Here is a 25,086-nt window from a genome sequence, read left to right as displayed (position 1 = left end):
GTTTGAATGCCGATCCAGCTAGTTTTTAGTTACGGAATTACAGCAATCTTTGAGTTTTGAGCAGCATGAGAAACAGTCAAGATGCTACACTGTATTTCAGGAGACTTCCCTCAAAACCCCTTCAGCTCCCATGATGAGGACTCATCTGAAGGCTGGAACCCAGACGTGGCCCCACAGGGTCCCTTCCAGCAGGCCACCTCCTTGGGGGCCCCTGGCTGGTCCAGAGAGTTCCAGGAGGCTGGGATGTTCAGCAGTCCAGCCCACACCCTTATCTCAGAGGAGGTGCTGGGGGCTCTTCATACATCTGACTTTCTATGTTTCCCCACCAGCCACATATATGGCCACACTTATTAAGAATTAAATATGTTTATAAAATACATTAAATAGATTACATTAGAAAAATGTTATTGTCCATGCAATGTGGAAATGTTATTTTACACATAAAAACAATCGGCATCGGAATGTTTTATCATCAAGAACATAGACTACTGGGGCCTCCCGAGTGGCGCAGTGGTCTAGCTGCCTAGCTGTGCCACTAGAGTCCAGGCTCTGTCGCAGCCGGCCGTGACCGGGAGACCCATGGGGTGGCGCACAATTGGCCCAGCGTCCGGGTTAGGGGAGGGTTTGGCCGGCAGAGATGTTCTTGTCCCATTGCGCTCTAGCGCCTCCTGTGGCAGGCCGAGCACAATGCACGGTGCAGTGTTTCCTCCAACACATTGTTGCGGCTGGTTAAGCGGGTAATTGTGACAAGAAACAATGCGGCTGGGTTGTGTTTCAAAGTCCATACAGGAGTTGCAGCGATGGGATAAGACTAACTACCAATTGGATACTGTAAAATAAAAAAAAGACTACTGAAACTATTGCCTACAGTAAAATTGTACTAATTATGTGCATAGGGTCTTATGGATTAAGGAGTATAAGGCATTTGTGCCACTCAATTCCACTGAAGCTGAGGAGATTTTAAATCAAATACCAGCAAAATGGTTTGATTGTTCAATGCGAAGATGAACACTGGGTATAGTGATTAACATGTTTATTGAAGTATTCATTTGAAAGAAATACAGTGGTATAACAGTGGTATCAGGAATGTGTGTGTATTTGTAAGGTTTTATACTGTGACCATGATTGTTGTGTGTCTCGGAAAAATGCTGAGAAAAAAGCTACAGATGAAGTAACAAAACAATGATATAACAAAACAAATGAAAAGACGGAAATAAAAGTAGGGGCAGAGGCAAATGTTTCCTTCTTAAACACGTATTTAAGACAATCCTACTAACAGAGGCATCCGGAATATAAGATCCTGAATAGTCACCACAGCATCATTTTTCTTTTGCCTTTTACAACTGGATCCCATTCTCATATAGCTAGATTGACATTGAAAGGTCATATTTTGAAGAAGGTTAGGACGGTGAAAAGGTGCAAGGTTAAGGAATAACAAAGTTAAACAAGATCAAAAACTTTTTTTGGTGCAATTTGTACAAACATAAGTAAACTTCAACTATGTGATTTCACTATACTCAGTATTTAAATCAACAGAAATGTTTTTTTATTGTGTGTTAGAATTACCATAGCAAGAAAGTCAATCATTTCACAGGCTAGGTTAGAGATGCAAGTTAATACGATACAGAAACATGAGGAGAGGAGGATCTATACACTGTAAGGGCCGGAAATCAGAATAAAGATCATAAGAGAAACTCCATTTTCCCAGCCACATATTTCCACCCTGAATCTCTCAACTGCAGTTTTCTAGATGACAGAGACACTAGCGAGATACCAGATGACAGTCTAGAGACACCAGACATGGAGAAAGTGAGAGAAAAATACTACTTTCTACATCTAGTTTACCATTGACACTTGCTCACACACTGTTCCACTTTCCAAATACTTTCCTCAACACTTTCAAAGTTAGACTTCATAAACACAATCAGTCTTCGCCCTTTAAATAAGGTTCTGTACGGTTTGCAATTGGTAAACGTGCAGCTAAAATCTGCTAGATGTGAACAATCTGTTGGAGTCGAATTGTAAATCAATCGAGAAGACACTAGTAAAAACAAACCAGCTGAATCCATCTCTTTTCTTATACTTTTATCCCTCAACACAATGCCAATTTCTCAAACCTACTGTCCAGGAAAACCCATCCTCCAAACCCTCCACTGTTTCTTTCCTCTTCTACCTGTCCAATACAAATAGAAGTACAGTTCACCCCACAGGGATGCATTGTTACAGATGTAAGATCTTCATTTTAGCCAGTTGCAGGAAAATAATCCTGCAGCAACAAGACATGTAAATTAATCTACATTTTTGGAGGGGTTGATAGAAGCTTTTTAAAACTAAAATACACTACAAGTTTGCATTTCCTGCTATGCAGGAACATTCTCATCAACAAAAGAGTGATCAAATAAAGATCCTACATCTGTACGGTTGCTCCTTCTTACTTCTATTAATAAGTTTCTGTCGATAACAGAGACTCTTGAAGGTAAACGTTCAATACAATCTACACATAGCAGCAATAGCTTTGCAATGCAACACATTTCTGTGTATAACATATCACATCAATTGCCTTTGTAAATTGATCAGTTGATCTTAAAAATATAATTCCTTATACAAAAACTACCGCACATTAAAACAAATTATTTAAAAAAATATTGGTGTTTAAACTTATTCCTACCCAGCATTGTGCTGATGACATCAGTAAGCAACATCAATACACTTTTCTTTAAATCTTCATACAGAGAACATGTCAATTAAGTTGTACAAAGTGATTGGTAGGTCTGCATCTATCGTGGAACTACATCTGCCTAGCTAACAATGTGTTTAAACATACTCTTATTGAATCCCAACAATGAAAAACATTTTATGACAATTCTTCAACATGTTTGGATTTTCCTGGATCATACACACATATCTCTGCATAACTCTTCTCAAAAAATCCTCCTCAATGAAAATACTGATAAAACAGGAGCCTGTCCTTTAAGACAATTCCTAATGGTACAAGTAAAGTATGCTATAATTCATTAAACTATTACCCAACTACAGGCTGCTACCAGGCATCAGTCCCTGAAAGGGTACAGACAAAAAAAAAACATTTTCTACCAAGGTTACTTCTAGAAAAGTGTTGTAAAATGAAAATAACATTATAAAATTATCAGTAATGCCCAGGGCTCAAATGTTAATGTTGGACATTCCGACAAAATGTCCCTCATCATCACAGAGCTTTTCAAATTCCAACTCACACTCATCTTTAATTCTCAAATACTATGGTAGATTTTTATTCAAGTTCTCATTTTGTCCAAAGGGTCTTTGACAATTAATGTTGTCAGTCAAATTTCAGCTTTGATTCTTCTATTTTCAAAATAACACCACATAAGTGTCTGTATTTTGACTGATTAATACACATCTAATCAGCACTTGTAAATAACCAACACGAACAGAAAGGTTTACTTAAGGCTTTCTCTTAAGGCTCAACAGTTGAGAACTTAACCAACACAGTTACTGGACTCTGAGAACAAATTCAAAACACATGAATGTTTCCTATTAACACCTCTCCATTGGATGCCTGTTCAAGGAGACCATGTCCTATTCGATGATGGGTGCAGAGCGATCGTTGGTCACCGTCTTTCTGAGCCGGACATGGGCAAATGGGTTGGTCCTGCCAGGGAGACAATGTGCACATCAGACAGGAGCTTAGACACGTTTATCGACAGTCATCTATCTAAAGTGGACCAGAGTTGGTGACTACTGCAATGCAGTATATCTACTGTATAAATAATATAAAGAATGCATTTACCAGGTTGGGGAGGGTGGAGGAGAGGTGAAGTCTGAGGAGAGCTGTAGTAAAAGCGATGAAGATCCTAGTGTTATTAACCCATTACATATCATATCTACATTATATTCTGTCATTATAAGCCATCTATACCTCTTGCATCAGCATTGACAGAGCCGGTCGGTCAGGGGGCCCTGCCCACTCTACCCCTTCACCTCTGACCTTCGGCCTCAGGCTGACCTGGTTGGAGTCGGCCATGCTGTATGGGCGCGGGCGGAAGGTGCTGACCCTCTGAGGGGGGAATGAGCGCTCCTCCTCAGACTCAGGGGTCAGGGCAGGCAGGCCAGGGAGACCAGCTTGTCTAACTGACCCGTACTGGTACTGTTGACCTTAGAGAGGAGCGGGGAGCTGGAGTAAATGGTTCAAAGTGTCTTGCTCAACTCAATATCCTTAATGACAATAGCAGGCATATTGTTCTGACATTTCAGACTGAGGATAAATGGAGGAAAGTGGTCATGCTAACTCATCAACTGTACTGTTGATGTTGGAGAGCAAAGGGGACCTACGAGGTGCGAGAAGATTAGGACGGCGCTGAGGTAGATGGAAAGAATGAGGGTCATTCATTCTCTAAAGGCCGGTCTCTTTGCTTGGTATGGACACATCAAAATGATAATGACACTTAGAGGAAAAAAACAGCATATCTGTGTCAAAGTGTCAGTGATTTCTCTCAGCTTCCTGTGAATAAGCCAAAGTCATCACTGCCAGTTTGTAGACATCGTACTGACAGACAATGTTGTTGACAACGCTGCAGCTAGGCTGTTAGATCAGAGTCAATACAGGGAAGGGTGGAGAGCATAGCGGAAGGATTTCTAGAGTTACAGTGTCAAGATTGAATCATAACCCTACAAGTTAACTTCCATTTAAGACAATAACATTTTGAGGAATGAAATGACAATATCATAACAGTTTCTTGTTTCTATGGTGACGGACCTGCTGTCGAGGGGATCCAAGGTGTTGGGGTAGGGTTGAGTGTAGGAGAACGGGAACCAGCCTTTCCTGTAAGGGAGAGAGGGAGGAATTGTTTTGGTATTATCCGTATATAACCTAGAAAACCCATAGATTGCCTGAATATGTCATTTCAGAACAGTCCTCAGTTGGTGTTTGAAGAATTGTCGGATTTTGTACAGCTGAATAGTGGGTTCTAACTCTTACCGTCCCGTCCGTTCGTTCTGACCATAGTGCCACCCGTCTCTGGGCTCAGAGATGAGGAGGCTGAGAGCGTCGCCTGGCAGGAAGTGAAGTAAGCAGGCCCCGCCCACTCCACTGCCCTCTGAACCCCCAGGAGCGTGGGCAAATATGGCTTCCACACGAGACGGGCTGGAGAGAGGGAGAACTCTGTCTCTGGGCAGAGTGGAACCTGGAAGATAGAGAGGGACAGAGGAGAGAGGGAATGTGAAATTCATTAAATAGACATCACATTGGGAAAGAAATGGACACGAGGGCAAATAATAAGTTAAGGGGGTATCAAAACCTACCCATAAACCCTCCCACCCGGGCCTCGCTGACTGGTTTCCTTGGCAATGGCAGTGTAGACGTTCCATACATCTCTGCTGCCTTCATCAGCATGGGATTATGGGACAGCAATGGTGTGTTCCCTCCTCCTAACACTCCCTGGTGATGCAGCGAGGGGGTTATGGCTCTGGAGAGAGGTGCACTGTGGGGTAGTGGAGGACTGTGAGGGGCACTGAGGGACAACGGCAGGGCCAGGCCCTGTAGGGAGGAGTAGGATGGGGAACCCTGGCTGAGAGAAAGCACAGTGGAGGGGATCAGACTAGGAGAAAGGCTGGAGGTGCTGGTGGCCAGGAGAAGAGAGGTCTGCTGGGCTTGGCTGGAGACAACCGTGGAGGAGGTGGATGAAGTGGTGGGAGTGTTAGCAGTAGTGATAGCATTAGCACTTGTGTTGTTGTTAGCATTGGGGCTAGCTGAGGCACTAATAGGTGTGCTGGTCTGCTGAGGGGAACCTGCCCCACTCCCTCCAATAGCCCCTCCAGTGGCAGCGAGGGAGCGGAAGGTCTGGGGTCCGGGGGAATGTTGGGGAGGGGGGATGTCACTCTGGGAAGAAGAGGGGATGGGTCTCTGCTGCTTGGAGCCACCATTCAACAAGGGAGGCACCTCCTGTACTGACAGCCTCTGAAAGAGAGAAATGGTAAGAGAGAGAGAGAGATAAGACAGAGAGATGAGAAGAAACAATGGAATTTTGCTAAATGACTGAAAACCATCTGAATGCTGTCTAAATAACAGAATACCCTAATCTTATAATAACTTCACTTTATCTTCTGAAGTACATGTAATTCAGACATTTGTCTGTGAATTCCTACTAATTGAACTGAAACTGAAACCCCTTGTCCTCACCTGTTCTGGCTGTGCAGCGCCCAGCTTGGCATGTCGGAGGAGCTCAGCTATCCCAGATGCCCCAGAGCCCTGAGGGGCGGTGTGACGCAGCAGGTTGAGCGCCCGTTCAGGTAGTCTGGTTGGCTGGGAGCATGACTGTTGCCATGAGGACAGCTTCTGTGACAGGAGCTCTCTCACCTGGACACAGGGAGGAAGGAGAGGCAGGTTGGCAGTTGGATGGGGGTCAGGGACTGTGTGTGTGTGCGTGTGTGTGTGTACCTTGCAGTGGTAGTTGATGAGCAGCTTGGTGACTGAACACTGGCGGTCCACCAGGAAGCAGTATCGTCTCCTCTCCTCCGTCAGCGCCGAGCGGTAACCCACAGCAACCAGCGTGTCCAGCTCAGCCTGACGACGACTCATTAGCTCCACATACTGACAGAGGTTAGTAAACACACACACAGAAACAAATGCAGAATAACAGAAGCAGCGGAGTAGGAGATATGTGACCTTTATAATACACTGTAGGGAGAGAGGCCCATCGGAGGGACCAAAAGGAAGATGTGACATCATATCCTGTCTGCTGAGCAGCGATAAACTAAATCCTAATCACAAAATATTATCCTTTAACCTTCTCTTCCATTGTCCACCCCTTCTTATTTCCTGTTTTCTCAATCCTAAGATTTCTCCTCTTTCTCTTCCCTATCCCCCTTTTTTTTACCTCAGTAAGGACTGGAAGTCAAATCAGATGAGCCAGATTGCTGTTTAATCTCATCCATACTTCTGCACACACAAACAAACACACACACAAACACTTGACTGTGCCTTGTAATGCTGAGTAAGATGATTTAGTCTGGTGGTGTTTCCAAGAAAAGCCCACAAATCTCAAGTGTCACAACACCACTGTAAATGTTTCACCAATGCACAAATGCATCATTGAAACCTTACACTCAAAGCACTCCTGACACAAAATGGTGTTGTTGGATGCTAGTTACCTGCATCTCCCTATCTCCGTACTTGTTGGGGTGGCGACTGCCCTGGCTCTTCCTGCGCAGCTTCTTGAGCTGTGATTGGCAGCACTCGATAGATTCCGACTTCGACTTGCGCTCACTCTGATATTTCTTCAACGTGGCCTGAGATCGAGAGAGAACGGGAGCGAGAAAACCCGATTGAGAGAGAGAGAGAGCAACAGATAGAAAAATAGTTAGTCAGAAAAGTGGTTGCGCTGTAGAGAGAAGGAAATATGTTAAAGAAAAATGCATAGATAAACTCACGGTAAGATATTTAATGTCCAACTCCAGCTTTTGCTCCAACTGGGACAGCAGCTCAGAATGGAACAGCTTCAACTGAAGATCATATTCCACCATCATTCATACAGCATCATAATATTTAACAATCATATCACCACACACACACACACACACACACACACACACACACACACACACACACACACACACACACGGTAAACACTCACCACGTCCTCCAGTTGAACCTGAATCTGCCTGTGCACCTCGGCCATCTGGAATAATGTGTCTCCTGGAATCCCCAAGAAGACACAGGATACAGAGAATACATCATCAACACAGGATACAGAGAATACGTCATCAACACAGGATACAGAGAATACATCATCAACACAGGATCAGAGAATCATCATCAACACAGGATACAGAGAATACATCATCACACACAGATAATACATCATCAACACAGGATACAGATAATACATCATCAACACAGGATACAGATAATACATCATCAACACAGGATACAGAGAATACATCATCAACACAGGATACAGAGAATACATCATCAACACAGGATACAGAGAATACATCATCAACACAGGATACAGAGAGAATACATCATACGTCATCAACACAGGATACAGAGAATACGTCATCAACACAGGATACAGAGGATACGTCATCAACACAGGATACAGAGAATACGTCATCAACACAGGATACAGATAATACATCATCAACACAGGATACAGAGTCATCAGGATACAGAGGATACGTCATCAACACAGGATACAGAGAATACGTCATCAACACATTTAATGTTCCAACTCCAGGATACAGATACGTCATCAACACAGAGAATACGTCATCAACACAGGATACATACGTCATCAACACAGGATACAGAGAATCAACACAGGATACAGAGAATACGTCATCAACACAGGATACAGAGAATACGTCATCAACACAGGATACAGAGAATACGTCATCAACACAGGATACAGAGAATACGTCATCAACACAGGATACAGAGAATACGTCATCAACACAGGATACAGAGAATACGTCATCAACACAGGATACAGACAGGATACAGAGAATCGTCATCAACACAGGATACAGAGGATACGTCATCAACACAGGATACAGAGAATACGTCATCAACACAGGATACAGAGAATACGTCATCAACACAGGATACAGAGAAGTCATCAGAGGATACGTCATCAACACAGGATACAGAGAATACGTCATCAACACAGGATACAGGATACGTCATCAACACAGGATCAACACAGGATACAATACGTCATCAACACAGGATACAGAGAATACGTCATCAACACAGGTCATCAACACAGGATACAGAGAGTCATCAACACAGGATACATACGTCATCAACACAGGATACATCATCAACACAGGATACAGAGAATACGTCATCAACACAGGATACAGAGAATACCATCATCAACACAGGATACAGAGATACGTCATCAACACAGGATACAGAGTCATCAACACAGGATACAGAGAATACATCATCAACACAGGATACAGAGAATACGTCATCAACACAGGATACAGAGAATACGTCATCAACACAGGATACAGAGAATACGTCATCAACACAGGATACAGAGTCATCAACACAGGATACAGAGAATACGTCATCAACACAGGATACAGAGAATACGTCATCAACACAATACGTCATCAACACAGGATACAGAGAATACGTCATCAACACAGGGATCAACACAGGACAGAGAATACGTCATCAACACAGGATACAGAGAATACGTCATCAACACAGGATACAGAGAATACGTCATCAACACAGGATACAGAGAATACGTCATCAACACAGGATACAGAGAATCAACACATCAACACAGGATACAGAGAATACATCATCAACACAGGATACAGAATACATCATCAACACAGGATACAGAGAATACGTCATCAACACAGGATACAGAGAATACGTCATCAACACAGGATACAGAGAATACGTCATCAACACAGGATCGTCATCAACACAGGATACAGAGAATACGTCATCAACACAGGATACAGAGAATACGTCATCAACACAGGATACAGAGAATACGTCATCAACACAGGATACAGAGAATACGTCATCAACACAGGATACAGAGGATACGTCATCAACACAGGATACAGAGAATACGTCATCAACACAGGATACAGAGGATACGTCATCAACACAGGATACAGTCATCAACACAGGATACAGAGAATACGTCATCAACACAGGATACAGAGAATACGTCATCAACACAGGATACAGAGAATACGTCGTCATCAACACAGGATACAGAGAATACGTCATCACAGGATACAGAGAATACGTCATCAACACAGGATACAGAGAATACGTCATCAACACAGGATACAGAGAATACGTCATCAACACAGGATACAGAGAATACGTCATCAACACAGGATACAGAGAATACGTCATCAACACAGGATACAGAGAATACGTCATCAACACAGGATACAGAGAACGTCATCAACACAGGATACAGAGGATACGTCATCAACACAGGATACAGAGAATACGTCATCAACACAGGATACAGAGAATACGTCATCAACACAGGATACAGAGAATACGTCATCAACACAGGATACAGAGAATACGTCATCAACACAGGATACAGAGAATACGTCATCAACACAGGATATCAACACAGGATACAGGATACAGAGAATACGTCATCAACACAGGATACAGAGAATACATCATCAACACAGGATACAGAGACGTCATCAACACAGGATACAGAGAATACGTCATCAACACAGGTCATCAACACAGGATACAGAGAATACATCATCAACACAGGATACAGAGAATACATCATCAACACAGGATACAGAGAATACGTCATCAACACAGGATACAGACACATACGTCATCAACACAGGATACAGAGAATACATCATCAACACAGGATACAGAGAATACGTCATCAACACAGGATACAGAGAATACATCATCAACACAGGATACAGAGAATACGTCATCAACACAGGATACAGAGAATACGTCATCAACACAGGATACGTCATCAACACAGGATACAGAGAATACATCATCAACACAGGATACAGAGAATACGTCATCAACACAGGATACAGAGAATACGTCATCAACACAGGTCATACACAGGATACAGAATACGTCATCAACACAGGATACAGAGAATACGTCATCAACACAGGATACAGAGAATACGTCATCAACACAGGATACAGAGAATACATCATCAACACAGGATACAGAGAATACGTCATCAACACAGGATACAGAGAATACATCATCAACACAGGATACAGAGAATACGTCATCAACACGTCATCAACACAGGATACAGAGAATACGTCATCAACACAGGATACAGAGAATACGTCATCAACACAGGATCAACACAGGATACAGAGAATACGTCATCAACACAGGATACAGAGAATACGTCATCAACACAGGATACAGAGAATACGTCATCAACACAGGATACAGAGAATACGTCATCAACACAGTCATCAACACAGGATACACAGGATCAACACAGATCGTCATCACACAGGATACAGGATACGTCATCAACACAGGATACAGAGAATACGTCATCAACACAGGATACAGAGAATACGTCATCAACACAGGATACAGAGAATACGTCATCAACACAGAATACGTCATCAACACAGGATACAGAGAATACGTCATCAACACAGGATACAGAGAATACGTCATCAACACAGGATACAGAGAATACGTCATCAACACAGGATACAGAGAATACGTCATCAACACAGGATACAGAGAATACGTCATCAACACAGGATACAGAGAATACGTCATCAACACAGGATACAGAGAATACGTCATCAACACAGGATACAGAGAATACGTCATCAACACAGGATACAGAATACGTCATCAACAGAGAATACGTCATCAACACAGGAGAATACGTCATCAACACAGGATACAGAGAATACGTCATCAACACAGGATACAGAGAATACGTCATCAACACAGGGATACAGAGAATACGTCATCAACACAGGATACAGAGAATACGTCATCAACACAGGGATACAGAGAATACGTCATCAACACAGGATACAGAGAATACATCATCAACACAGGATACAGAGAATACGTCATCAACACAGGATACAACAGAGGATACGTCATCAACACAGGATACAGAGAATACATCATCAACACAGGTCATCAATACAGGATACGTCATCAACACAGGATACAGAGAATACGTCATCAACACAGGATACAGATCAATACAGGATCATCACACAGGATACAGAGGATACGTCATCAACACAGGATACAGAGAATACGTCATCAACACAGGATACAGAGAATACGTCATCAACACAGGATACAGAGATACGTCATCAACACAGGATACAGAGGATACGTCATCAACACAGGATACAGAGAATACGTCATCAACACAGGATACAGAGAATACGTCATCAACACAGGATACAGGATACGTCATCAACACAGGATACAGAGAATACGTCATCAACACAGGTCATCAACACAGGATACAGAGAATACGTCATCAACACAGGATACAGAGGATAATGCGTCATCAACACAGGATACAGAGAATACGTCATCAACACAGGATACAGGTCATCAATAGATACGTCATCAACACAGGATACAGAGAATACGTCATCAACACAGGATACAGAGAGTCATCAACACAGGATACAGAGAATACATCATCAACACAGGATACAGAGAATACGTCATCAACACAGGATACAGAGAATACGTCATCAACACAGGATACAGAGAATACGTCATCAACACAGGATACAGAGAATACGTCATCAACACAGGATACAGAGAATACGTCATCAACACAGGATACAGAGAATACGTCATCAACACAGGATACAGAGAATACGTCATCAACACAGGATACAGAGAATACGTCATCAACACAGGATACAGAGAATACATCATCAACACAGGGATACAGAGAATACGTCATCAACACAGGATACAGAGGATACGTCATCAACACAGGATACAGAGAATACGTCATCAACACAGGATACAGAGAATACGTCATCAACACAGGATACAGAGAATACGTCATCAACACAGGATACAGAATACGTCATCAACACAGGATACAGAGAATACGTCATCAACACAGGATACAGAGAATCAACACAGGATCATCAACACAGGATACAGAGAATACGTCATCAACACAGGATCAACACAGGATACAGAGAATACGTCATCAACACAGGATACGTCATCAACACAGGATACAACACAGGATACAGAGGATACGTCATCAACACACGTCATCAACAGGATACAACACAGGTCATCAACACAGGATACAGAGAATACGTCATCAACACAGGATACAGAGAATACGTCATCAACACAGGATACAGTCAGGATACATCATCAACACAGGATACAGAGAATACGTCATCAACACAGGGATACGTCATCAACACAGGATACAGAGAATACGTCATCAACACAGGATACAGAGAATACGTCATCAACACAGGGATACAGAGCGGGATAAAAGGGCTGGGAAAAAAACACTTGTTGTGACTTCACATTGTCTGTATGTGCAATATTGTGTCTGAGGTGTCGGATCAATAAAGTAGTATCTTATCTCACCTGGAGCTGTTAACTGACTGAATGATTGTATCTCTCAACTTCTCAGTCTATGATGTCAGCTGTGAATCTGCCAATGTGGTAAAGGCTGTGTATGTCTCTCTCCCACAGCACAGTAGTTTGTGGTGTCTGGCATCTCTCCCTCCCTCCCCCTTCCTGACTGTTTGCAGCATTACAATGAGATCATGTGGTGTTGTTAATCTCTCAACAATCACCCCACTCTCTCCCTCTGCCTCAGTTCCCTCACGCTCGCTCTCACTCTCAGCTCCCTCCCTCACCCCCTACTTTCTCTCGTTCCTCCACTCTCTAGCTCGCTTCTTCTCCCATAGTCCCTTAGTGTTTCTCACCCCACCCCCGGTCTCTCTCTCTCAGTCTCTCCCACCCACCCACCCACCCAGTCACTCTCCCAGTAACTCACCCAGTCACCCCCCAGTCACCCACCCAGTCACCCACCCAGTCACTCACCCAGTCACTCACCCAGTCACCCACCCAGTCACTCACCCAGTCACTCACCCAGTCACCCACCCAGTCACCCACCCAGTCACCCACCCAGTCACTCACCCAGTCACTCACCCAGTCACCCACCCAGTCACTCACCCAGTCCCCCACCCAGTCACTCACCCAGTCACTCACCCAGTTCTTTGGACCCTTGGCTGTCACTGGCCAGTTCTCCCAGTTTGACCAGACCATAGATATGTATCCCTTGGCTGCTCACCGTCACTCCTGAGAGGAAAACACCTTTCAGTGAGGGGCACCATGTAACAAAGACCCTCTAAATGAGCTTCAGGATTGGGCCTGGGTGGAATGCAGCTTCTATGCCAGAAACCAGAGAGCCATCATTAAAATGTCCAAACAAACATGCCCTACCAACTTGCCCACCCAACGCCACTAGATATGCTATAGCACACATTATACAGTATACTGTGTGCACACCACTCTCTCTCACCTGTCAGGGCTTTCTCATAGTGTTTCCCCATGGTCACAAAGTTCTTCAGACTGGGGTTGAACTGGTCCAGAATCCCCTATAAAACACATGACAACAAGAGACAATATTCATGTCTCCTCTTCAACTTACCACTTAGTCACAGTCTGTGATCATTGCTGCTAGCAGACTGAGTTTCAACAAAAGCGTTATATGGGGCACTCGCCTGACTACATCTACAGGCTAATTCATTGCTCTTGGAGACAACAAACCTACACACACTGTACCTTATACACGTTTTCTGTCATCTTGTTGACCTCGTCTGAACGAGACATGGTGTTTCAGAATGTTTCTGTATTGTAGTCTCCTCCCCTGTATCTGAGGGTATTAGGCTTTACAACAGCAGACTGAAGTCCCCTGGAAACACAAAGATGGAGAAAAACAAGTGTTGGCAGGTAGCCTAGCGGTTAAGCGTGTTGGGTCAGTAACCAAAAGGTTTCTGGTTCAAATCCCAGAACAGACTAGGTGAAGAATCTGTTGATGTGCCCTTGAGGAAGGCACTTATCCATAGGAACATACAGGAACAATTAGAGTCTGTTAAAGGACTGAACTGTACAATTAATTCAAGTATAAAGAACTTCTATGAGAGGTCTAACCAGACAACCAAGAGAGGTATTCAGGCTGAGGTGTTTGGAGGTGACCTAGCAAATCACACTCACCCATACAGAGTGAGATGGAGGGTTTTATCAGTGGTCTATGATCCATACAGGAGGCAATGACCTGCTTATCCCTAAACTATCACCCAACATGCTTGTGCTGTGACCCATCTTTTAGAGTTGTTTGGGACTGTGTAAAGTCTATTCCCAAGACCTCTAGCAGTCCTGTGCTGTGACCCATCTTTTAGAGTTGTTTGGGACTGTGTTAAGTTTATTCCCAAGACCTATAGCAGTCCTGTGCTGTGACCCATCTTTTAGAGTTGTTTGGGACTGTGTAAAGTCTATTCCCAAGACCTCTAGCAGTCCTGTGCTGTGACCCATCTTTCAGAGTTGTTTGGGACTGTGTTAAGTTTATTCCCAAGACCTCTAGCAGTCCTGTGCTGTGACCCATCTTTTAGAGTTGTTTGGGACTGTGTAAAGTCTATTCCCAAGACCTCTAGCAGTCCTGTGCTGTGACCCATCTTTTAGAGTTGTTTGGGACTTTGTAAAGTCTATTCCCAAGACCTCTAGTAGTCCTGTGCTAGTAGTCCTGTGCTGTGACCCATCTTTTAGAGTTGTTTGGGACTGTGTTAAGTCTATTCCCAAGACCTCTAGCAGTCCTGTGCTGTGACCCATCTTTTAGAGTTGTTTGGGACTGTGTAAAGTCTATTCCCAAGACCTCTAGCAGTCCTGTGCTGTGACCCATCTTTTAGAGTTGTTTGGGACTGTGTAAAGTCTATTCCCAAGACCTCTAGCAGTCCTGTGCTGTGACCCATCTTTTAGAGTTGTTTGGGACTGTGTTAAGTCTATTCCCAAGACCTCTAGCAGTCCTGTGCTGTGACCCATCTTTTAGAGTTGTTTGGGACTGTGTTAAGTCTATTCCCAAGACCTCTAGCAGTCCTGTGCCGAGACCCATCTTTTAGAGTTGTTTGGGACTGTGTAAAGTCTATTCCCAAGACCTCTAGCAGTCCTGTGCTGTGACCCATCTTTTAGAGTTGTTTGGGACTGTGTTAAGTCTATTCCCAAGACCTCTAGCAGTCCGCTGTGACCCATCTTTTAGAGTTGCTGTTGACCCATCTGTTTAGAGTTGTTTGGGACTGTGTTAAGTCTATTCCCAAGACCTCTAGCAGTCCTGTGCTGTGACCCATCTTTTAGAGTTGTTTGGGACTGTGTAAAGTCTATTCCCAAGACCTCTAGCAGTCCTGTGCTGTGACCCATCTTTTAGAGTTGTTTGGGACTGTGTAAAGTCTATTCCCAAGACTCTAGCAGTCCTGTGCTGTGACCCATCTTTTAGAGTTGTTTGGGACTGTGTTAAGTCTATTCCCAAGACTCTAGCAGTCCTGTGCTGTGACCCATCTTTTAGAGTTGTTTGGGACTGTGTTAAGTCTATTCCCAAACCTCAGCAGTCCTGGACCCATCTTTTAGAGTTGTTTGGGACTGCTAAAGTCTATTCCCAAGACCTCTAGCAGTCCTGTGCTGTGACCCATCTTTTAGAGTTGTTTGGGACTGTGTTAAGTCTATTCCCAAGACCTCTAGCAGTCCTGTGCTGTGACCCATCTTTTAGAGCAGTTGTTTGGGAGTTGTTTGGGACTGTTAAGTCTATTCCCAAGACCTCTAGCAGTCCTGTGCTGTGACCCATCTTTTAGAGTTGTTTGGAAAAAAGTCATTTTCCCAAGACATCTAAGCAATCAAATGCTGTGACCCATCTTTTAGAGTTGTTTGGGACTGTACAAAGTCTATTCCCAAGACCTCTAGCAGTCCTGTGCTGTGACCCATCTTTTAGAGTTGTTTGGGACTGTGTTCAAGTCTATTCCCAAGACCTCTAGCAGTCCTGTGCTGTGACCCATCTTTTAGAGTTGTTTGGGACTGTGTAAAGTCTATTCCCAAGACCTCTAGCAGTCCTGTGCTGTGACCCATCTTTTAGAGTTTGTTTGGGACAGAATAAGAGTCTATTCTTTTAAGATTATAGACCTCTAGCAGTCCTGTGCTGTGACCCATCTTTTAGAGTTGTTTGGGACTGTGTAAAGTCTATTCCCAAGACCTCTAGCAGTCCTGTGCTGTGACCCATCTTTTAGTTGTTTGGAATTCCCAAGACTGTGTAAAGTTTTGTGAAATTCCCAAGACCTCTAGCAGTCCTGTGCTGTGACCCATCTACAGAGTTGTTTGGGACTGTGTAAAGTCTATTCCCAGACCTCAGCAGTCCTGTGCTGTGACCCATCTTTAGAGTTGTTTGGCTCACTGTGATTAAGTCTATTCCCAAGACCTCTAGCAGTCCTGTGCTGTGACCCACATTTTAGAGTTGTTTGGGACTGTGTTAAGTCTATTCCCAAGACCTCTAGCAGTCCTGTTGTGACCCATCTTTTAGAGTTGTTTGGGACTGTGTAAAGTCTATTCCCAAGACCTCTAGCAGTCCTGTGCTGTGACCCATCTTTTAGAGCAGTTTGGGACTGTGTAAAGTCTATTCCCAAGACCTCTAGCAGTCCTGCTGTGACCCATCTTTTAGAGTTTTTGGGACTGTGTTAAGTCTATTCCCAAGACCTCTAGCAGTCCTGTGCTGTGACCCATCTTTTAGAGTTGTTTGGGACTGTTAAGTCTATTCCCAAGTTAAGTCTGTATTCCCAAGACTGTTTGGGACTTGCAGTCCTGTGCTGTGACCCATCTTTTAGAGTTGTTTGGGATGTTTGTGTTAAGTCTATTCCCAAGACCTCTAGCAGTCCTGTGCTGTGACCCATCTTTTAGAGTTGTTTGGGACTGTGTTAAGTCTATTCCCAAGACCTCTAGCAGTCCTGTGCTGTGACCCATCTTTTAGAGTTGTTTGGGACTGTGTAAAGTCTATTCCCAAGACCTCTAGCAGTCCTGTGCTGTGACCCATCTTTTAGAGTTGTTTGGGACTGTGTTAAGTTTATTCCCAAGACCTATAGCAGTCCTGTGCTGTGACCCAAGAGTTGTTTGGGACTGTGTTAAGTCTATTCCCAAGACCTCTAGCAGTCCTGTGCCGAGACCCATCTTTTAGAGTTGTTTGGGACTGTGTAAAGTCTATTCCCAAGACCTCTAGCAGTCCTGTGCTGTGACCCATCTTTTAGAGTTGTTTGGGACTGTGTTAAGTCTATTCCCAAGACCTCTAGCAGTCCTGTGCTGTGACCCATCTTTTAGAGTTGTTTGGGACTGTGTAAAGTCTATTCCCAAGACCTCTAGCAGTCCTGTGCTGTGACCCATCTTTTAGAGTTGTTTGGGACTGTGTAAAGTCTATTCCCAAGACTTCTAGCAGTCCTGTGCTGTGACCCATCTTTTAGAGTTGTTTGGGACTGTGTAAAGTCTATTCCCAAGACTTCTAGCAGTCCTATGCCGTGACCCAAGAGGAATAAACCACAGCCCACCAGTGGGTCCGGAGCCAGTCTTTGGGAAGCCCGGCTGCTCCTCATCTCTCCAGGGTGACCTTCCAGAGCTAACGACTGGAAATGTTGACTTTATGTCCTGCTCCATTATCCGATATGGGTCAACATTTTTCATGTAATCTCTGTAGGATAACAAAGGAGGGCTGTAAGGGGAAAAGCGGAGTTGAGCGTGACTTTAGCCATTTAATCCAGGGGGGAATTCTGTCACCGAACAGCTTGGTCAGTTCAGCAACGGTTCTCTCTCTGTGGTCCAATGTTTATTCAGTGCCATGACACTTGTGCCTGGTGTTGAAAAAGTCCATTGTTCTTATCTGAGGGGTTATGACTAGTCTGAAACAAACTGATAGCAGAAACATTTGGGTTGCCCTAATGTAGGGTAGTGATAAAGTAATTGGTGGACTCAATCGCAAAAGCTAAGAAGTGCCGTGTTATTCACATGCTTATGGAAGCAGGAAATACAACCTTAGGGCCTGGAATCAAAGGATGGTCTGACTGCTGTTTTAAGACAAAATTATTACCAAAATGTATCTTTATGGGGGGGGGGGGGGGTTTAAAACTTCATAACTCAGACGCAGAAGTGATAACAGATGAATCACAGATCACATGACCTAAGCAAAATACACCAGGGTATCCCTGTATAATACATGGTGTCTGCAGTGGTGGAGCACCTACTGGAAAAAACAGCATTTCTTACTCTAACATATAATCCAATCAAATCACAGTATTTGTCACATGCACAGGATACAGCACGTTTAAACGGTACAGTGAAATGCTTTACTTGCAAGCTACAGCACACTGAGTAACAGGCCATTCAAACTGTTCCACTATAAAGCCTAACTTATTACATGACACAATCAGAAGATTGGTAATATAGACCACTTTAGGCAATACTTGTGTCATGCTTATGACGCTTCATTACATGGGTTGGTGGAAATAGAGCGGGCAGAATAGACATAGTTCTGATACAGTATTATAGAACAACTCAGAAATAATTCTAGTCATTCAAGTTGTACTCTGTAAACCTACAGTACTCTAGCCATGATGAATGTACAGTGGCTCTCACACAAGCCTCTTCTCTCTAGTGTTACAGCACGGTGGTCCTCGTGTGGGGCAACACACACACATCTGACCTCACTCTACACTAAGGCTCACACATGCTCCTTTCAGACAACATCCTGTGTGTTGTGGCATTCTGCAGCATGTCATGCATTGGCTCACTTGTTGATGTCAGTGGATGGTCATTGGGCAGACAGACGTGTTGGGTAACACTGACCAGTCAGGCTGCTGTTGAATAGACCTGATGATATCATTTGATTCCACAGATGTATGGGTTACAGCTCTGTACAGTACAACTGACCTCCTATGGACTTTTTGTTACCTATGTTCAAGGAGGCCCTGAGCTTATGTTAAAGACGTCCTCTAGCAATTTGACGTTTTCCTGTTGAATATTCCAAGTATAAATACAGTAATGTACACACACAGGAGGGTCATTTTTGGGGAGCAAAATAGTGTTTTTTAGACACAACTGCAAACGTCAAGGAGTTATTACCCTTACAGAAAAAAATAATAATCTTGATTTCAAAAAATCAAGATTAAGTGAAATTTCACATATGAAATCATGTGAAAATGTGTTTTTGGAACACTTCAAATGTGATCACGTTTTCACATGTATAGTTTCATGTTATCACATATTGCTTTCCATGTTGTCACATGTTATCGCATTAACTTCACAATTCACATGTGAAATTCATGTGGTTTTTCCTGTAAGGGATGGTCTGAGGTGATGTCATTGGCCTCCCCCCTTGTTTGAGGAGCAATAGAGAACCAAAGAGGAAAGGCCCACACCCCACTTGTGTCATGTTATACCTGGACCACCTATTGAGATGTGCCTTTTGGTAAGTAAATCAGGTGTGTGAGGGGAAAAGGAGACTGGAGTAAGACTAATTGGGTAAGCAGAAGTGCACAAAGAACTGTTATCAATATCTGAAGAAATCCAATGAAGAATTTCCTTGATCAATATCCTATCTATCATTGACTGGGCAGAAACACATTTTTTGGGGTGTCAAGTAGCCTAGTGGTTAGAGCATTGGGCTGGTAACTGAAAGAGTTGCTGGATCGAATCCTGAGCTGACAAGGTAGAAATCGGTCTTTGTGCCACTGAACAAGGCAGTTATTAACCCACTGTTCCCTGGTAGGCTGTCATTGTAAATAAGAATTTGTTCTTAACTGACTTGCCTAGTTAAATAAAGGCTAAATTAAAAACCCAGGACTTCTTTCTAGCCAACTCAACACACTACCTCTGGTTCCCCATAAACGCTGATCTACAATCAGTTTATGCTTGTTATGTCCTGATGGTTAGATTGGTGTTTGGTAAACTGACCGTTAATCTGCAGATTGGGGCACATTCTCAAGGTCCAATTTAAGTGGTTAATTAATTTCTTGTTATTCAAATCAGGTTGGTCAATTGGGAACCAATTTTCATGCGCAATGACAACATAGCCAAATATAGAATTACACAGCAAATATATAATCAATGTACTAAAACACAAATGATCTGAAACGGCTTTTGTAATGTATAATTTTTACATTTAGTTGCCAAAGATGTTTCAGAAACAGTTACTAGGCCTACATAACGTCAACAACTGAAAACTGTTGACAAGCTTTGCAGGAGTTTTAAGTGATTACACTGGTTTTGGCAACAATTACAAATGTGACAGATATGTAACATCATAGGTGAAAAATATAATAAACAAATGTCTGTGAAACAGGAACGTTATAAACAGATTGGAGGATTTGAGGTTGTGGTTTTATCACTTTGACTCTTATTGGCATACATAACTAAAATACGAAACACCTTCTCTAAACCAAGTTAAACGAATTATCGAGATGTGAAAGTGGACGAAATGAGAGACATTACTCTCTCAGCAAATCAGTATCACCAGTCTATAGCCTTAATTCAGCAACACCTGTTGATCTCTAGGCCGACATATAAAACTCAGCGCAATTCATTCAAAGTTAGATAAGCAGCAAAATAGTTGATACAAAGTGGAATTGTACCTTTTCTGAGCTCATTGTTGGAAAAAAACAATGACCGAAACGCCGTTTGCCTTTTGTATTTTTTCCCTTTTCTTCTATTGCTTTCCCCTTCGTTAGTGGGGGGTTGTTTCACCCAGCAGTGCACTAAATCTCAATCCCCCCCGCCTTCGTTCTCTGTCTCTCACCTTTTAAATTTTTACTCACACAAATCGGCGTCAGACTTTTGGTGCGGTTCTGTACCTCTACTCACTGTTGAGCCGATTAGCAACATGCCTTCACGCACCACCCCGGACAGAAAATTCACCGCGAATAAACCCCGAATGCTGCATCAAACTCCCTACCGTTAGAAGCCTGAGTTCTCTTCCGTTATCTGTCTCTCTTTTACCACTCTCCTTTTATCTCACAATGTCCTCACTCCCGTTCACCCTCTCGCTCACTATCCCTCTCTTTCTCCCTCTCTCATTCACTCAATCACTCGGGCAGAATAACAATGAGCAAACGGGACCCGGGATGAATAGCGGTAGAGAGAATAATGACTTGAAACTTTTTAAAGCAATGATGGCAGACCCCGCAGTCACGTATCATTGGCCTACATCCGCCACCCCCTTCTCACATTCCCTCCATTCATTCTCTTAAGTGGGCAGTAGCTCTTTGGTTTATTATTCACATAATATTAAATATGTTACCTATAGCCTATTACTGTAAACATGTTTTTTGAGGTGAGAGTGATAAATCAATAGGAGTAAAAAGTATTTGGCTAAAACGTTATAAATGCAAAAAATGTTTTACAAAAACATTCAATACTTTTCAGGTGATTCATCTGTTTGGTATGTCAAGGGGTTGAGCCAGGGTTGAAGATCGGTCTAAAGCAAAGGTTAGTGTTAGGGTTATGCCAAGATTATGGTTAGAGTTAGGGTTACGCAAGACTAGGGGAGGGATCCCATTTCCCTGTGCTGGCCTCAGGAGGTCATTTATTGAGTGAAATCCATGGTAAAAAAATGTGAATCATTATGCCAAGATTAGGGTTATGGCTATACCAAAATGGGTTAGGATTAGGGTTAGTGTTAGGGTTGTGGTTGAGGCTAGGGTTAAACATATAGTTTTGGGTCCGTTTAATTGGGTTGTAGTAGCTACCACTGACCAGCAGATGGCAGTTGTGTGACGATAATCAGTGCAGTGCAACAAGCAGAACAGAAGCTGCTGATGAATTGGTCCCTTTGGTAACTACAGTGGGAATAGATGTGAAACTGGGTTTGTGGTTCTGTGTCATTAGGTCTAGCTCTATGGAGGTTTTGGCCTGCTAGTAAAGGTGGTTGATTGTCTGGTCTCGTGAGCCGGTGCCCTGGTGCCCTTGTCTGTTCACTTCCTCAGGCTTTACTTTAAGACTGATTGACACACAACATATTGACAAACGGCAGCACTACTGGCCTAATAAACACCAGAATAACTCATCTAGATCTCTCTTTCTCTCAAGGTCTCTCACAGTCTTTCTCTCTCTGTCCTTTTTTGCTCTTTCTCACTGTCTGTTTCTTATTCAATTCAGTTCAAAGGGCTTTATTGGCATTGGAAACATATGTTTACATTGCCAAAGCAGGTGAAATAGATCATAAACAAAAGTGAAATAAACAAAATAAAATTAACAGTAAATATTACACTCACAAAAGTTCCAAAGGAATAGAAATATTTTAAATGTCATATTATGGCTATATACAGTACAGTGTTGTAAAGATGTGCAAATAGTTAAAGTACAAAAGGGAAAATAAATAAACATAAATATGGGTTGTATTTACAATGGTATTTGTTCTTCATTGGTTGCCCTTTTCTTGTGGCAACAGGTCACAAATCTTGCTGCTGTGATGGTACACTGTGGTATTTCACCCAGTAGATATGGGAGTTTATCAAAATTGGATTTGCTTTTGAATTCTTTGTGGGTCTGAGTATGTCTCTCTCTCTATCTAGCTCTTACTAGATTGTAATTATTAAGGCTCCCTCTGTCCCTCTCGGTCACATCCTGATCGCACACATCCGCTGCATCAGTGTCATGTTCTACTGAGGCTGACTTCATTCTTGGAACTTGAAGGAAGTCTACCGTGTGTGGCGCTAAATGTGGGTCACCTAGAGCTGTTTTCCTGGACAATGTCCCAGTGTGTCAAATGTGCACCTAAGGCCAAACTCAGGTCTCTTGGATAAAACAGTAAATTATTATAAAGCCACATTTAGAGGGGGGGGTCAAGGGTTCAAACCAAAGCAGGGGGGTCAATGTTCAAACCAAAGCAGGGGGGGTCAATGTTCAAACCAAAGCAGGGGGGTCAATGTTCAAACCAAAGCAGGGGGGTCAATGTTCAAACCAAAGCTAACGGTATTTCAATGTTCAAACCAACAGCAGCAAGGCATCAATGTTCAAACCAAAGCAGGGGGGTCAATGTTCAAACCAAAGCAGGGGGGGACTCCACATGATTATTGCATTTCCATTCTGGGTTTCTAACGGTATTTTGTGTTTACATTCAACAGCAGCAAGGCATCACATGATCCTGCATAGTGTTGACGTCAGACAGAAGGACCAAGGACACAGATGGTAAACACATGATCATGCATAGTGTTGACGTCAGACAGAAGGACCAAGGACACAGATGGTAAACACATGATCATGCATAGTGTTGACGTCAGACAGAAGGACCAAGGACACAGATGGTAAACACATGATCCTGCATAGTGTTGACGTCAGACAGAAGGACCAAGGACACAGATGGTAAACACATGATCCTGCATAGTGTTGACGTCAGACAGAAGGACCAAGGACACAGATGGTAAACACATGATCCTGCATAGTGTTGACGTCAGACAGAAGGACCAAGGACACAGATGGTAAACACATGATCCTGCATAGTGTTGACGTCAGACAGAAGGACCAAGGACACAGATGGTAAACACATGATCCTGCATAGTGTTGACGTCAGACAGAAGGACCAAGGACACAGATGGTAAACACATGATCATGCATAGTGTTGACGTCAGACAGAAGGACCAAGGACACAGATGGTAAACACATGATCATGCATAGTGTTGACGTCAGACAGAAGGACCAAGGACACAGATGGTAAACACATGATCCTGCATAGTGTTGACGTCAGACAGAAGGACCAAGGACACAGATGGTAAACACATGATCATGCATAGTGTTGACGTCAGACAGAAGGACCAAGGACACAGATGGTAAACACATGATCCTGCATAGTGTTGACGTCAGACAGAAGGACCAAGGACACAGATGGTAAACACATGATCATGCATAGTGTTGACGTCAGACAGAAGGACCAAGGACACAGATGGTAAACACATGATCCTGCATAGTGTTGACGTCAGACAGAAGGACCAAGGACACAGATGGTAAACACATGATCCTGCATAGTGTTGACGTCAGACAGAAGGACCAAGGACACAGATGGTAAACACATGATCCTGCCAGTGTCTGTCGGTGCTGTTGAGTATCTTTGACTAAAATGTTAGACTCAACGTTCCTATTTGTTGATAATATTGGCGTCAGACTGCTGAAGGCACATGGACACATGGCACATGGACAGTGATGGTTGCTGTTATCGTTTCCTTTAACTTCCTGGTGTTTACAGAACACTGGTGCTGTGAGATCAGATACCAGGGCCGGCTTAGAGAAGAAGTTGTAGCAGTGGTACTTCTATCCTTGAGGTGTTCTTGTCTATTAATGTTCTGTATTATGTCATGTTTTGTGTGGACCCCAGGAAGAGTAGCTGCTGCTTTAGCAAGTGATCTTAATCAAAAATACAAAATACTCATTATATCACACAATCACCAGTATGTCTGACCCGGGGTGAGAGTTGTATCGAAGGACATGATCTAACAGTCTGTTGTTATAAGGTGGAGGGTAAA

The 25,086-nt window shown here is 43.2% G+C and overlaps 1 protein-coding gene across 1 annotated transcript; it reads right to left on the bottom strand.

Annotated features, from left to right (window-relative positions):
* Positions 1-1,016: 1,016 nt before the first annotated feature.
* zgc:158689 (uncharacterized protein LOC791177 homolog) lies at positions 1,017-21,728 on the bottom strand. The gene is given in 16 exon segments (XM_065007256.1): positions 1,017-3,649; positions 3,788-3,828; positions 3,917-4,113; positions 4,116-4,171; positions 4,754-4,819; positions 4,976-5,180; positions 5,299-5,953; positions 6,176-6,352; positions 6,434-6,586; positions 7,147-7,284; positions 7,426-7,497; positions 7,629-7,690; positions 13,769-13,858; positions 14,082-14,157; positions 14,345-14,474; positions 21,205-21,728. Coding segments are annotated over 15 exon segments (2,109 nt in total). The 5' UTR covers positions 14,393-14,474; positions 21,205-21,728; the 3' UTR covers positions 1,017-3,576.
* Between the last annotated feature and the right edge of the window lie 3,358 nt (positions 21,729-25,086).

This window comes from Oncorhynchus nerka, linkage group LG3 (genome assembly GCF_034236695.1).
Source record: "Oncorhynchus nerka isolate Pitt River linkage group LG3, Oner_Uvic_2.0, whole genome shotgun sequence".
Lineage (NCBI taxonomy): Eukaryota > Metazoa > Chordata > Actinopteri > Salmoniformes > Salmonidae > Oncorhynchus > Oncorhynchus nerka.
This window is presented reverse-complemented; position numbering and strand designations above follow the sequence as displayed.